Raw genomic sequence first — 15,743 nt, 5'->3', positions numbered from 1 at the left:
ATTAGTGCCATCTTCTCTTCTTTGTTGTTGTTATCATTAGTGTGTGTGTGTATGTTTGTGTGTATATATGCATGTGTACACACACTATATATCTGTGGCATGTGTAGCTATTAGAAGACAATTTTGTGGAGCTGGTCTTTTTCTTCCACAGTAACATGGGTTACAGAGATGGTGCTGAGGTCTCCAGGCTGGCACAGTAAGCACCTTTTACCAGTTGAGTCATCTTGCCAGTCTTCAATAACTTTTCCTATACTAAAGAATACAACATACACATATCGTTTCCTTTTTTTTTAATTTGTATGCATGTATGGTGTATGCATGTGCATGTGTACATGTGTGTGTTTGCATGTCTAAGTTTGCATGCTTGTGCATGCATGACTGAGTGTCATTCCCTATCATTATCTACCTTGTTTTTCTGAGGCAGGGTTCTTCGATGAGCCTGTTAAGCTAGCATGGCTGGCCAGTGAGCTCCGGGGATCTCCTTGTTTCTGTCTCCCACTCCCAGCATAGGTGTTACAGGTGTGTACCCACAGTGCCCAGCTTTTATGCTGGCACTGCGGATCTGAACTCAGGTTCTCATGCTTGCCTTGTGATACTTTACCCACTGGATCCAGACCACCATGCACCATTTGTTATGCACCGGAAAACATATTCTACATGCATTTTGGTTTTTTTGTTAATTTGAAAGAGTATAGAAGCTACTCATAGTGGGGGTCCCATACATGCTTGTGAGTTGGGGTTAACCATTATGCTGTGATCTGCCGGTTTCTGTTCTAGAGAGCTTTATTTTTTTTTTTTAAATTCTGTTTGTAGCCATTAACCAGCTTTGCATTTAACTAGATGTTTACTCGACATTCTTTCTGTTTGCATGGGCATGTTCACGCATAGACACTTGGTGTCTCTATTCATCTCTGATCCTCTCTGAGCCAGTTCAGTATCCCACTGCTTCCGCCATTAACAAGAGGAATGAGTCTGTAACACACACTCACCATATAACGGTAGAATCATTATTTTTAGCCTGAAGGATGTTCTGAAAATCACACATTGACAAAGGGGACCAAGGGTCCTGTGAGCTAGCTTCTTCCTTTATTATGAATAAATGGATTCATTTGTCTGAGATGGGTTCTCTCTACTAGCCATGTCTGAAACTTGCCTTGTTGTCTGAGTTGGCATCAGATGGCCAGCAATCCTTCTGCTTCTGTTTTCTGAGTTCTTAGATTACTGGCTATCCCATGCTTGGTTCCTAACTCATTTTGATCCCAGTTTTGAATGTTCACTTGTATGGTTTCCTAGTCCATTACCTTGACTTCCCTCCTACATCAAAGCCTTTATTATATATCTTGGGGTGGAGAGAGATGGCTCTGTGGTTAAGAGGAGACAGGCTAGGTTCCCAGTATCCAGTTCTAGAGGATTTGGCTCTGGAGGGTGCTTGCACAAATGTGATACAAGCATATGCAAACATATTCTCTCTCTCTCTCTCTCTCTCTCTCTCTCTCTCTCTCTCTCTCTCTCTCTCTCTGTCTCTCTGTCTCTCTCTCTCTCTCTGTCTCTCTGTCTCTCTGTCTCTCTCTCTCTCTCTCTCACACACACACACACACACACACATACACACACACACACCTAAAGCTAAATTTGATGATGTTTTCCTGGGGTTGGGAAGATGTCTGGGTAGATGGCATGACATGGCATGACAACCTTAGCTTATATCTCAGACAGACATCATTGAGTGGTCCTGTAACTCTGGGGTCTTTGGGGGTGGGTCCAGATAGACCACCGAAGCTTGCTGGCTTCCAGCCTAGATCCAAGTTCAGTGAGAGATTCCACCTCATGAGAACAACAAGAGGGCGAGTGAGGAGAGGAGGACAGCTGATACCATCCTCTGGCATCTGCATACACTTGCACAGGTGCATCTGACAAGTGAGCACACAGATATTTTCATAAATAAAGGCAAGTCTGTCCTTGAGAGAAATTCAGAGGCTTGTAAATTCCCTTAGCATCCTATTATTACTATGAGGTCTTTTTGCAATACCCTCTCTAGGAGATGCCAACAAGGACAAGTACCCAGGCCAGGCGTGGGGCTGGTGATGGGCCGGCTTGCATGGGTGAAAGATAATGAGTTAATGACAGTGGAAGTGGGTGATGTACCAAGGGGGCTCATCAAGGAGGTGCCAGAGACTTCAAGCTGCCAGCAGCTCCATGGAAGAGAGCAGAGCACACAGAGGCTCCGAGGGCTCCTGCAGGGCCTCTCCCACCCTCTCCTGGCAGCTGGGGACTTGCCCCTGTGGATCTACGGTATCATTAGTGCAGGTCAGTGCTTCCCACCACCCTTGGATTTGACAGGCTCATGTTTCTGGTGGGTTCTTTCTATTGTAAAGCAAATAGCAGTGACTCCAGTGGGTGGGGGGCAAAGTATAGGTTCCTGCCTGGTGGTTTCTGGGTACCACAATGGGACAGGTATTAATTAGATGATCCTTAGGCTGTGGGAGGTGGGCTTTTCCAAACTTAGGACCAAGTGGAAAACCTGGTGCTCCTTCCCACACCAGCTCAGGGAAACGGCCAAGAGTCTGTGGGGGGAAAAAGGGCCATCCTTATTTTTGATTTTTATAATTATTGCTTACTTTGTCTTTCAATCAAAGGTAAAAAATATGTTTTGAATTTGTACCTACAGACTGCCTAGGACTCCCCAGAATGAATGTGATATAGTTATTTGACTGGGAGTTTATTGAAAAATTAAATATTACTGAGTATGTATGAGTATGTGTAGGAGAGCTTCTATGTATGTGTCACAGGCATATGTGTGAAGGTCAGAGGACAACATGCATGTAGGTCCTGGGGCCAGAACTAGGTTCGCAGGCTTGGTTTCAAGTACCTTTACCCACCAAACCATCTTGCTGGCCCCTAGCAAGTTAGTTTAGATCACTGGCTCTAATCTTTTTTTATGTGCTCTCTTCTGATACCATAGATGATGGAAGCGGCTCACATTTGGTATATTGGAAGTGGTTTCATCCCTTAAGGGTTCATGTGCTCAAAATTTGTTCCCCAGTATGGAAATATTGAGGGGTGGTAGGACCTTAAAGAGATGAGATCTCATTAAGTCAGGTCATTGAGGGCATGGAATTAGAAGGAATTCATCCTGGTCTTGCAAGGTGAATTAATTCCTAAGAGGAAGGGTCATTATTAAAGAGAGGGGGAGGAAGCTGGAGAGATGGCTCAGTGGAAAGAGAGCTTGCGGAGCAAGCGTAAGGACATGAGTTCAAATCTCCAGCACCCGTGTAAATATCCAGAAGTTGCCACTGGCATTCCTGTCACTCCTAGGCCTTGGTAGCAAAGACAGGTGGATCTCTGGGGTTTGCCGGCCACCAGACTAGCTTCTGGTTCAGTAACAGTCCCTGTCTGAAGGGACTGAGGTAGAGTATGATAGGGCAGGACCCCCAGTGCCTCCTCTGGCCTCTGAGAGTCACTCTGTATACTCTACTCACACATACATGTGAGATTGGGGATGACCCTTGAATCTTTCTGGCTTTCTGTCTCACTGTGTAATCTCACACTTTCAACATGTTTCCATCATGATGGCATCTGCCATGTTGTGACCTGGCTAGATGAACCTCCTCAGGAGCTGAAGAGATGGTGTTGGTATCAGACTCCGAACCCAGTGACATCACGTCTAGGGACCCCCACATCGTTGCTAAGGCAACTGTCATACATTCCCAGAATCCACCTGGCTACCTCCCACCTTTACCTGCGAGAGGCTACGTCACCACCCATATAAATAGGCAAAGCCCCCTGACCTCTCCTCTTCTTCCTCTTCTCTCTCTTCCTCTTCTCCCATCTTCTTGCCCCCACCTTTGCTCTATCTCCTGAATAAACCTCACTTGGAATCATTTGGTCCGGTGTGATCTGTCCTGAGCCTTGTGCGAACAACATCAGACGGTGCAGCTCAGACTACAGTGCAGGTCTGGGTCCTAGAGAAAAAGCACAGAAGTGTGCTTGACTGGTCAGAAAACTAAGGCAAGCTCAACAAGGCTGGAGAACACTCCACAGCCACCAGCAGGGAAACCCCACGTCTCCCAGCAGCACCAGGTCTGCTCCAACACCCTGCAAATGCACATGGATGCACACATACACAAACATAGGAGCACACATACTTCTCTACTTTTGTAGAGAAAACACATTTTAAAATCGGCTTCGTCGACATGTGTCTTGGTAATTTTTATGCTGCTGTGCTAATATACCATGACCAAAAGCAACTTATAGAAGGGAGCTTACAGTTCCGGGGGGAAGTCCACAATGACAGGGAAACATGGCAGGAGGTGGCTGGGGCAAGAAGCCTAGCGATCAGATCTCAACCACAAATGGGAAGCAGAGTGAACTGGATCTAGGACAAGGCTCAGTGCTCTGCTGCCGTGAAGAGACACCATGATCACAGCAACTCTTATAAAGAAAAGCATTTAATTGGGGCTAGGATACAGTTTCAGAGGTTTAGTCCATTGTCGACATGGTGGGAAACATGACAACACACAGGTAGACATGGTGCTGGAGAGATAGATGAGAGTTCTACATTCTAATCCATAGGCAGCAAGAAGTGACACTGGGATTTGTTGCAGGATATTTGAACACACTGTGAACCCCTGAGATAGTGTTCTGGTGTGGCCCAGCCTTTAGCACACACCTCGAGTCCCTCTGGCTGGAATATAGACACACCCTTAGTACACACACCTTTATTGTATTCAGCTAGCCATTATTTCTTTTTTTAATCATGTAGCCTCTGTTCTGTGTCTTTGTTCCCCCTTCTCCCAACCACCTATGTCTGTCTGTCTGTCTGTTTCTAAGGACTATTTTCAGGTATTCCTCACTACAGCATCTTTACAATAACAATCTAGGGAAGGTCCTGTGGGAAGGGGGTGTCCCTACAGTGATGGCTTCAGCCTCCCATGGCGCTATTTCTGTTCTTGCCCATTCAAGCCCAGTTGTCTCCCTGAGAATCTTTGTTAACCTTCATCTATCCCCTAACCCTGGTCATCCCTTTAAAAACATCATCACTGGACAACTCTTGTGCGTGCACGGCTCCTTTGAGAATCACATTTATTCCTTCCCGAGACTGACTGTAAAGTCCACATATGGGCTTTGGTCTCAGCTCCAACATCACTGCTGACTTCCTGGCTCAGCCTCTTAGCTAGCTGTTGTAATCCTGTTGAGTTTCACTTCTCTCCTGAGAATCTGCTTCTGAGTTAACCAGCCTCAGCAGTACGCTTGCTGTCAGGTCCCAAACACCATGTGGGGCCCTGGAAGTGCTTGACACATATTGACAACGACTGCCTTTTTGTTGTACCAACCATGCCCAGTGTGACATCCATCACTGTGCCCAGTGTGACATCCATCACACTCTTATCCCTGCAACAGTCCTGAGATAGGACAGCACATGCTACCGGACCCATGAATAAACATATCTGGAAGGGGTTCAGGGATATTTGTGGTCTGACTATGTGATGGTTAATATTTACTGTCAACTTGATGAGATCCAGAATCATTAAGCAGCAAGCCTCTAGGCATACCTGTGAGCGATTATTTAAATTAGGTTGCTGGAGGTTCAAAGATTTATTCCAAACGAGGGCTACATCATTACCTGCATTTGGGGCCCAGGCTACATATTGAGCTCTGTTTCCTGACTATGGATGTGAAGTAAGCTGCTGCTTCAAGCCCCTAATGCCTTTACCTGCCTGCCATGAGGGACCACACCCCTGAAGCAGAATACCCCTTCCTTAGGTTGTAGTTGTCAGGGAATTTTATCACAGCAACAGAAAAAGGAACTGAGACACTTCCTGAGTGAGGTGCAGAACTCTGCTTAGAACCCTGGACCCTGAACCTTATTCCCATACAATTCTTGCTCCTGTTATTCCTCCCACTCACCCCGTGAAACCATGTGGACTGGGGTCAGCACGCTGTGGCCCAATGTGACTCAACACTTGCTTTTAAGCAATGTAATTGATGCAACTGAAAAAAGGGGGTCCAAAGAATGATATTTTGTGACACGCTGTCATAGTTACCTTCAGCTGTCAACTTGACACAAACCTGGAGACACTCAGGAAGAGGGAACTTCAACTGAAAAATTACCTGGATCAGACAGGTCTGTGGGACATCCTTCTTCTTCCTCTTCTTCTTCTTCCTCTCCTCCTCCTCCTTCTCCTCCCCCCTCAATCCCTCAGTTTTTTGATACAGGGTTTTTCTATGTAGCCCTGGCTGTCCTAGAACTCTCTCTGTAAACCAGACTGGCTTTGAACTCACAGATATCTACCTGCCTTTGCCTCCCAAGTGCTGGGATTAAAGGTGTGCACCACCACTACCTGGCACAGGTGTTTTCCTGATTACCAATGAATGTGGGAGAGCCAAGCCTACTGTAGTAGGTGCCATCTCTAGGCTGGTGGGCCCCAGTTGTATAAGAAAGCTAGCGTAGCAAGCCAGGAAACAAGCCAGTAAGCAGCGTTCCTACATAGTTTCTGCATCGAGCTCCTGCCTTGAATTTCCTTAATGATGAACTGTAAAGCATAAGATGAAATAAAACCTCCCCAAGCTGCCTTTGGTGCTGGTGTTTACCACAGCAACAGAACAGTAACTGGAATATACATGATCATTTTGTGAAGCTTAGCTTTTTAGAGACAGTCCCACACCCATAGCAGCTTCTACCAAACAATGCCAGAGTTTCACCGCTGCAGAAGACACATGAATATAAAAGATCTGCTGTATGTTCCTTTATGGAAAAAGTTTGCTGATCCCTGGGACAAGAAATTGCCTCTTTGAACCCTCTTATGTGTGTTGGATGCAGCTTACTCTTCTGCCAAGGAGACATGGGGAGCAAAATCCCACGGCTGGCATTAAGAGAGTAACAACTCCTCCATGCTGAAAACATTCCTTTTTCATTCATGTACAGACCAAAGCTCTCACAAGGGAAGCAATTTATCTGAGGACATGGATTGGGCTGTGTGTGTGTCTGTGTATGTGTGTCTGTGTGTGTGTGTGTGTGTGTGTGTGTGTGAGAGAGAGAGAGAGAGAGAGAGAGAGAGAGAGAGAGAGAGAGAGTTTAGAACTGAATCCATTTTTTCTGCCTCCATGGACACTTTGCAGCTTAACTCCAATCTCAGAACCAAAGAACCAAAGCTCACACCCTCTGGCCAACAGCTTAATTTTCATTACCCAGAATTCCACAGAGGGTCTCCACTCCCCCTCCACTCTGCCTCAATGATGCAGGTGTACCAGGGCTAGCCAGTCAACCCTTGTCAAAGTGACCACTTCAAGCACAAACTGGAGACTGGACTAAGATGGTGACATTCAGTTCAATCCAGGACACTGGAACCTGTGTGAGCTGGGCTGCTGTCTCTTGGCCACATGACCACTGAACAATTAAGGTGAGCTTGTGGAGCATTTCTGCCTGGAGGATCTCATTCTATGTGTGTTTACATTTACTCATGAGCTCTGCTGTAGAACTGCTGCCAGACATCTTGGTGCTGAGTCCATGCCAGGGTTCAGGAGTACATCAGTGAATGCTCAGAGACGGGATCTTGCAGACAAAGGTAAACTTCCTGTGGCAGATGTTATTGTTCCAGAATCTCAATGCTGGGAACAGAAGAAGCAGAGAGTCTGGGTGAAGATCCACCTACTGCAGTAAAAGTCACCACATCACCACTCTGGAGTAAAAGTCCTCTCTAGCAGGCCTACCTAACTGCTGATGCCTGCAGGGACAGCTCCCTATCTTTGTCTCTCATAAAGCTGGATTTGATCTGCCACGTCTGGGAAGGGTGAAGTTCACTTACAGACTGTTCCAGCTCTGTTTTCTGGGCTGCAGGACGGCCACCTGGAAAGTTCCTTCCCTTTATCTACCACCGCTTCTTAGGATGAGGAAAAGGAATAGAGAAGAGGAGTGAGATGCTTGGACCTGGATTCTGTTCATGTTTCAAACCTAGCTCCATTTCTTGCCTGCTCTGTGACCTTGAAGAAGTGGCTCCTGGAGCCTGGGTTCACCTTGGGCCCCAGAGCTGATAGATCATGAATCCAGACAATGGCTGACACCTCAAGTCCATTCTCCTGTCACTGTGCTGTGCCACTTGTCCCTCAATTATCTCAGTAGCCTTTTACACATGGGTGAATAGTAAGTCTATTTCTCAGGAAACAGGCTCTCAGGGTGAATTACTCCCTGCAAGGACATAGCTACAAAGCAATGGGGCTGGAACTCAAACCCAGGAGTGTACTCTTCAGTGCCCACACCTCAGTGCTTCTCCAGGCACAGCTGTGTCCTAACATTCAGAAGACAGTCTGGGTTGGGGGCTTCCATTTTAGTACACTGGTGAGCTGACCCAGGAGACTAACCTCTTAGTGCAAAGATTTTGAAAAAGGGGTGGGGGAAGAGGGATATATGCTGTCCATATCAAATAACTTAATGAAATCTCTGCTGCCCATTCTAATTCTAATGCCTTTTCATCCATTTACAGCCTGATTGTCAATGAACCACTAAAGATCTTTTTTTTTGTTGTTTGTTTGTTTTTTTGTTTTTTTTCGAGACAGGGTTTCTCTGTGTAGTCCTGGCTGTCCTGGAACTCACTCTGTAGACCAGGTTGGCCTCGAACTCAGAAATCCACCTGCCTCTGCCTCCAAGTGCTGGGATTAAAGGCGTGCGCCATCACCTCCCAGCCACTAAAGATCTTTTAAAACATCTCTACCCTGAGACAGTGTCCCATTTCCAGGGAAACTGATGCTCTCCGAGGTGCTGAAAATGGGCCACCTCTTAATCTTCACTGTACTGTACCTCTCCCTTTGGTGCCTCTCCATGTTCGTATCACCTCCCTATCTCTCACAGTAACCCCATTTCTCATTGTGTCCCCATCCTTCATGGTGCTTCCCTGTCTCATCCACTTCCATGGCTAACTGAGGCAGGTCAATGCCCCATCCATTTTTGTAGCTGGTGTTTGTGACCTGGGTCCATAACTGAGATCCATAAGTGGAGTTTTGGTTGGAGTTTCTCCACAGGATCTATATTTTCCTTGCCTCACCTGCCTATGGTCATGATGGCCTATCCAGATGTCAGGAACACAGCTGCTCACTGCTCACCAGGACATACAGGAATGACAAAGACACTCTCCTCCCAGCTGTGGATGTAGGAAACACAGCAGCCATTTACCATGGCCCCTTTCCATGGGGTGGAGCCTAAAGCAAGCTCATTAATGTTTCCAGACTAAGTATGAAGAGAACAGGGTTGTGCCCTCCCCAGCCTTGAGTAGTCTGAACAGACTTGCTTGCCACCCAAGACTTTAACACCTAGGTGAAGCCAGCCGCTGTGTTTACACTTGCAACTTCCTGCAAGAACTTAGAAGAGACTGCCTGCTGAGCCTGCTTTACAACGTCATCCAGCTGAAACAAAGGATGGGTTCCGGAGGCTTCCCCTACGTAACTGCAGTGCTTAATATTAAACTTTGAGCTTTGATCAGAAAACTTTGTCTTGGCTCCGTATTTCTCTCGCCTTTCCATCTCATTTTAATTTCCAGCCTCCCTTTCAGGTGAACCCAGTTCGTCCTACACAGGATGTAACTCTGCTTTCTTTTTCTGTCCTCTTAAGATTTTTAGCTAATTAACTAACCAATGTGCTTATTTGTGTGTGTCTGCCTGAGTGTGTGCACACATGTGTGTATGGGTGTGCACACTTGTGGAAGCCAGAGGAGAGTGCCAGATGTCCTCCACTATCACTCTCTGCCTTATTTCTCTGAGAGTCTATCCATAAATACAGGCTTATGCTCTTGTGGCTAGGCTGGAAGCCAGAAAGTCCCAGCAATCCTTGGAACTTGGGTTATAGACATTTGCTAGGGCACCTGGCATGTTATGTAGATGGTCTGAACTCTAGTATGGAGTGAATGCTCTTAGTAACTGAGCCATCTCTCTAGTCCCTCCTCCATTCTTGATTAGGTCAACCCTACAATGGCCATCCATGCTAGCTCAGGGAAAGACTCAGCACAGCACTCACCACCACTTCAAAAGCATTGCAGATGATGTGGGTCACATTGAAGATACAAAGAACAACAAAGGGCCACACATTGTGCTGAGCATGCTGAATGGCTTAATGAGATTCCCGGTACCTGCTTTTTGCTTTTGTTCTTTCTCCAATTCCCACCCTACACTGCCAGTTCTTACACAGCTTCCTTTTTCCTAATCTGTTTTTTTTTTTTTTGTCATAGCATCACTAAACTATTTTTTCTTTTCCTTTTCTGGGAACTTCCCCTCTAGGCTTGAGCTTACTTAGTCTCCTGAGTGTCTTTTTGCCATGCTTGATTGAAAACGCATATCAACAAAGAAACCAGTGAAGAATCCTGGTCACTGTCTAAAATAATGAAGATATAGAGATGAAGGGGCCAATGGACAGAGAGGGATGGAAGGAAGCAGGAATGGATACACAAATGGATAATGGGTAAAGGATGGATGATGGATGGATAGAAAAATAGAGGAATATAGGGGAGGATGGATGAATAGATCAACACAGTAAAACAGATATAGAGGCTACGCACACTCGTTTATACTATTCCTGTGTGTCATGTCATACAGCCATGAATCCATTTCATCCTCATAGCAAGCTGGAATTGGAACAGACATGACTGGCTCCATTCCCATAAGATGATTTTATCTTACTATTGTAAATATTATAACCTAGGAAGGCATATTTCTTTTCCCATTTCTCTTTGCAGCTAACACCACCAAAGAACCAAGCTCAAATATCTAGCTGTAAGGCATGACTTCCAGGGAGCATCTAGAAACATCTGGTAGAAGGAAGAAATGTGTAGACAAAGCTCCAGTCTCCACCCAGTCCTTCCTGCTCAGAAACTTTCCTAAGGAGACTCAGGGTAACTGCTCACCATGTTCACCATAGGAGTGGTTCACCCAGTGCCTCGATATCTGTGAGCCCAGAAAAATCCCTCCACAGAAGTCAGGGCAGATGATGTAAGGGGAAACAGACAAATAGCAGCGCGTGTCCCTCAGTTGCTGGCACAGCCAGGTGGACAGAACCCCTGACAGGTGATTCCCATCATGGATAAGAGGTGAACACGAGCACGTCAGCGAAGTCATAGTGCACCAGACCTGGACCAAAGGTCTATCAGCTCCCGAGAGCACATTCCAAGTGCACTTTGCAAGGGATGCCATCTGTGGGAGTGTACACCATAAAGCATATCACACCTGAAGTAGGGTCAAAGGAGTTGTTCTTGCCTTCCACCTCATTGAGGGAAGGTCTCTTTTGTTTCTGCCCTGCTGCTGACTCCAGGGAGCCAACCTGAAAGTTTCCAGGCAGTTCTGTTTCTACCTACCTTCTTAGCAGTACTGGGATTACAGACGCGCATCAGATACAGACGTGTGCTTGCATAGCTGCTGCTTTTACTCAATAAGCCATCTTCCTGGCCCACCATTCCTGTACCACACATGTTTGTTAGGTCAGCTGTGACACTGGGTCAGGAGCTCTGGTACCCTGCAGAGCATGGCACAAAATTGGCAATTATAAAGATGATTCTCCCAGCATGCACTTCACTACCTCTGCTAACTTGTTTGCCCTCTCTTTCACTCAGGATAACGTCAATGAGAAATTGTGCTGGGTAGAAAGTAGCTTTGATGATCTGGGAGCCAGACACCAGTTGGGGACACCAGACTCCAATCCTTTTCCCAAGGGGCACTTAGTTAAGTCATAGAAGCCTGAGCCCACATGTGAATAGAGGCCAGCTTGGCAGATTTCCTACCAGCAGTAAACTGAGAGCAGTGTAGGTTGGCCTCAGCTCAGGTCTTGTTGATGGGGAAGACTCTGTAGCAGTGACCTTTGAACTCTGTCTGGAACAGGGGACATACCAGGGGGCATATCTGGGACAACTCTGACAAGGCTGCGGATAGAGAAAAAAAAAACATAGATAGAGGTGGTAATCATGTTGTCTTTGTAATTTACTATGTATTTTTAAGAGAAAACCACATCCATTATAATCAATAGTCTGTGCCTGAAGTCTAAAACTATATGCACATATCAGGAGTACATAGAGAGACCCTATTTCAATCAGTCAGTCAGTCAGTCAGTCAGTCAATCAATCAGTCAAACAAACAAGCTAAAAAGATTTATTTTAATTATTCATGCATTGTGTATGTGTATATGCTGTATATGCAGGCATCACATGTATGCAGGTGTCCACTGAGCCACAAGAGGGCACTGGCTACCTTGATGCTGAAATTACAGGTGGTTGTGAGCTGCCATGTTGGTGCTGGGAACAGAACCTGGGTTTTCTCTTAACTGCTGAGCCATGTCTGTAGCCCTCATTAAGATGGTTTTAAATAGCTCTTGGATAGCTCCTAAATTGCCTTCCTAGAGTTTAATCACTGCCTTATTTTTAGATAATTAGATTTTATAAAAACCTACTATGAATAATGCCGAGCCAACAGTTTCATGCAACAAGCTTTGTTGGTGTTTCTGGAGGTGTTTCTGAGAAGTGACTTTGATATAATTTCCAAACTGTCTTCTGAAAGCAGTTTCCCCTCCCACAGTCATATCTGAGGGGATCCATCTCACTCTGCCCTTGCTAGCACTGACTGCTGTCATTTCCTTGGGAATCTTTGCAAACTGTATAAGCAAGAAATGGTACCTTGTTTCACTTTGCAGTTTCAGGATGTCCAGCAAGGGTATGCATTTTCTGACTAGCTAGAACCAAGACTTTGTATCTTTTGCCTATTACACTACTGAGGTCAGGATTGGTTGTTAGTCATGAAAAGCAACACCTTGAAAGCAGCAACAGAAACTAACCCCATAAGCCCATATTTGAGATGATAAAGTTCTCTCAAGCCTTTACTCCTCTTGGAGCTTCTTGGGGGTGCTGTTCTTGGAAGCAGGACTCAAGATGGCTGATGGGTGGGGTGGACAATTGAGAACCACTAAGTCAGGAGACTCATGTAGTGAGCCGCAGTCCCTGTGGCATGTAGGTACTGGTCAGCTTTGTGTCCAGCCTGTTGTGAATCATAGGCTTGTTCTCTTCTTCCTCAGCTGTCTACCTGGCAGACACCTAGAGTCTTTTTGTAACCACCCAGAGGTAGAAATCTCTGCCTTGAAATCACTATCATAGCTGGCAGGCTCCAGAATCATAATGTGGTGAATAGGGGTTGGGGAAATGGACCAGTGGATACAGTACTTGATGTGCAACCATGAGGACCCACGTTCAGATCCCTAGCAGCTACGGAATAAGCTAATCTTGGTGGTGCAAGGCTTTATTCCCAGTGTTCTGGTGAGTCTGTGTGCAGTAGATAGAGATGGAAGGGGGGGGTCCTTGGGGTCCTTGGGGCTTGCTCACCAGCCTAACAGGTGAAGCTTCAGGTTCAGTGAGGAATCCTGTCTCAAAAAGTAAGGTGGAGACACCTGGCTTGGTGGCAGCACATTCCTTTAAGCCCAGCACTCAGGAAGTAGAAGCAGGTGAATATCTTATGAATTCAAGGATGGTCTGGACTACATAGTGAGTTCCAGGCCAGCCAGAGCTACATAGAGAGACCTTGTCAAAAAAAACAACTCAGGAAGTAGAAAACAATCTCTCTCTCTCTCTCTCTCTCTCTCTCTCTCTCTCTCTCTCACACACACACACACACACACACACACACAGAGAGAGAGAGAGAGAGAGAGAGAGAGAGAGAGAGAGAGAGAGAGAGAACATAGTGTACAACTTTCGAAGAACACTGTGTGTGTATGTAAGTGCACATATATTTGTGTATGTATATAGGTGCACACTCATGCTGGGCTATTGGCCCATGGGTCCTAGGAATGCTCTTGTCTCTGCTTCCGCAGTGCTGGGATTACAAATATAGATATTAGGCCTGTTTGTTTAAATGTGGTTCTGTTTGGTTCTGTAGGGATTGAACTCAGGGCTTCATGCTTTCAAGGAAATCACTTACAGCCTGAGCCATCTCCCCAGCCCCCTCAGTATTTATGATGTGCCCAACAGACATAGAGAAACTGAGGCGTCCATCTCAACAAGGTTCAACAAGACTTCCTTTGCAGTATCACATGCTGCTTCTCGGTGGGAGACCAGCACGCTGAGGAGGGCTCACTACAGCCCCCCAGAGCTTTCACCCATCTGGATTCATCTCCTGCCATTCTCAGACACCTAATCAGACCTCTGTGGGCGTGCTCTTGCCTTGACTATGGCCAACCCCTACTTCTCTTCTAGTCTCAACTGCGAGGTGGCTTTAGGTGCATCACAGGGGAATCTCTGGTAAGTGCCTATGCACCCTGACTTCATGTGCACCCAGGATTCTTGTCCAGGGCAGTTCTTCAGTAGCTGCTGTGATCACTCTTCTTCTCCTAGAACCTTGGCACACAGAGGGTCTACGGGACTTGGGTTTTACATTTTTATTTTAATTATGGGGAGGGGTTTACATGCATATGAGTGCAGAGAACAGTACCAGGCACTGAATCCCCCTGGAGCTGGAGTCACAGGCAGTGAACTGTCTGATGTATGTGCTAAAGTGGGAACTGAACTTGGGTCTTCTGAAAAGCCCTAAGCTTAACCCTGAGCCATCTCTGTAGTCCAGGTTTTGAAGGACATACAGCCATGTAGGGATGTATTCAAACAGGACTGAAAGCTTGCTGAAGTTGCCAGATCAGAGTTTTCCAGACTGTTCTGCACTATCATGTGATTGATGATCAATGTGGCATGGCCTGGACTCTTACTGACAACACCCAAGGCCGGGGGGGGTGGGGGTGGGGCGGGGCAGGGTGGGTGGGGCTGGGAGGGGAGGGGTGGGGCGGGGCCAAAAGCATGTCTTAGCAAACATGGGTGATTGAGAAAGTGTGAAATCTTGGAACTGCTCATCTGTAAGTAGAAAGATGAAGCCTGTAGAAGGACCTCTCTTCCTCCCTCCTGTCTCCCTTCTCCCTCCTCCCTCGCTCCTCTCTCCATCCTCCCTTCATCTTCTTTCCTTCATTCCTCTTGCCTTTTCCTCCTCCTTTCCTTTCTTCCTGCCTTGGATAGGGCTTGGTTAAGAGGAATTGATAATGAATTAACCAAGTGTGGCTGGGTGTGAAGAGGAGGGAGCAAATGCCATTTGGTCCCAAAGCCTTCTTCCCTCAGGTAGAAAGTGCTTCCAGAACTACTTGCACCTCTCTAATTCTGGTTTCTTTAAGGGTCCCCCCTCCCCAGGAAAGAGGCATTTCTGCATGCCTGAGCTGGAATAAACCAGAAAATGGGCTGTGGCAGGACACTGCCCCATTGCCCTCCTTCTGTGCAGTCCGACAGAGACCTTTAATTGGAAGGTCAGGAGGTACAAGCATGAACTCCTACCTGGATGGAATTTTCCTTCTCCCTTTGCCTCTGGGAGCCTAGAAGCTGACATTAAAGGGTTTTCATCAACTGGATCCCTAACCAGCCTCTGCTAGGCTGTTCATCCTCACAGGCACACCCTTGGATTTGTATGTTGACCTTCAGAAAACAGTGGTAATGTCAGAACTAAACCAACCTTTACTAACCACTCGCTGTGTGACCATGCACTGTCCCAAGAGCTTTGAACATGTTAATTTAATCTTCACATACCTGATAAGGTAAACACCATAATCACTGCTACTTTACAAAGGAACTCAGAGCACAGAGAGGGTGACTACCTTGTTAATGGTCACAGAATTGCTCATAGGTAGCCTGTGGGACCCGAGAATTGAGAGAGAGAGAGAGAGAGAGAGAGAGAGAGAGAGAGAGAGAGAGAGAGAGAGA

At 46.4% G+C, this 15,743-nt stretch overlaps 1 protein-coding gene across 1 annotated transcript in view; it reads right to left on the bottom strand.

The window, feature by feature from the left end:
- Positions 1-7,528: 7,528 nt before the first annotated feature.
- The window catches only part of Clec19a (C-type lectin domain containing 19A), a 13,888-nt gene continuing 5,673 nt past the window's right edge, over positions 7,529-15,743 (bottom strand). The window contains 4 exon segments of the mRNA XM_028778251.1: positions 7,529-7,648; positions 9,039-9,101; positions 9,104-9,134; positions 11,723-11,894. Of these exon segments, the coding sequence (XP_028634084.1) occupies positions 7,529-7,648; positions 9,039-9,101; positions 9,104-9,134; positions 11,723-11,894 (386 nt within the window).

Source organism: Grammomys surdaster, unplaced genomic scaffold, assembly GCF_004785775.1.
Source record: "Grammomys surdaster isolate TR1022 unplaced genomic scaffold, NIH_TR_1.0 330, whole genome shotgun sequence".
NCBI lineage: Eukaryota > Metazoa > Chordata > Mammalia > Rodentia > Muridae > Grammomys > Grammomys surdaster.
The sequence above is the reverse complement of the archived record's forward strand: the minus strand, read 5'-3'. Positions and strand labels throughout refer to the sequence as shown.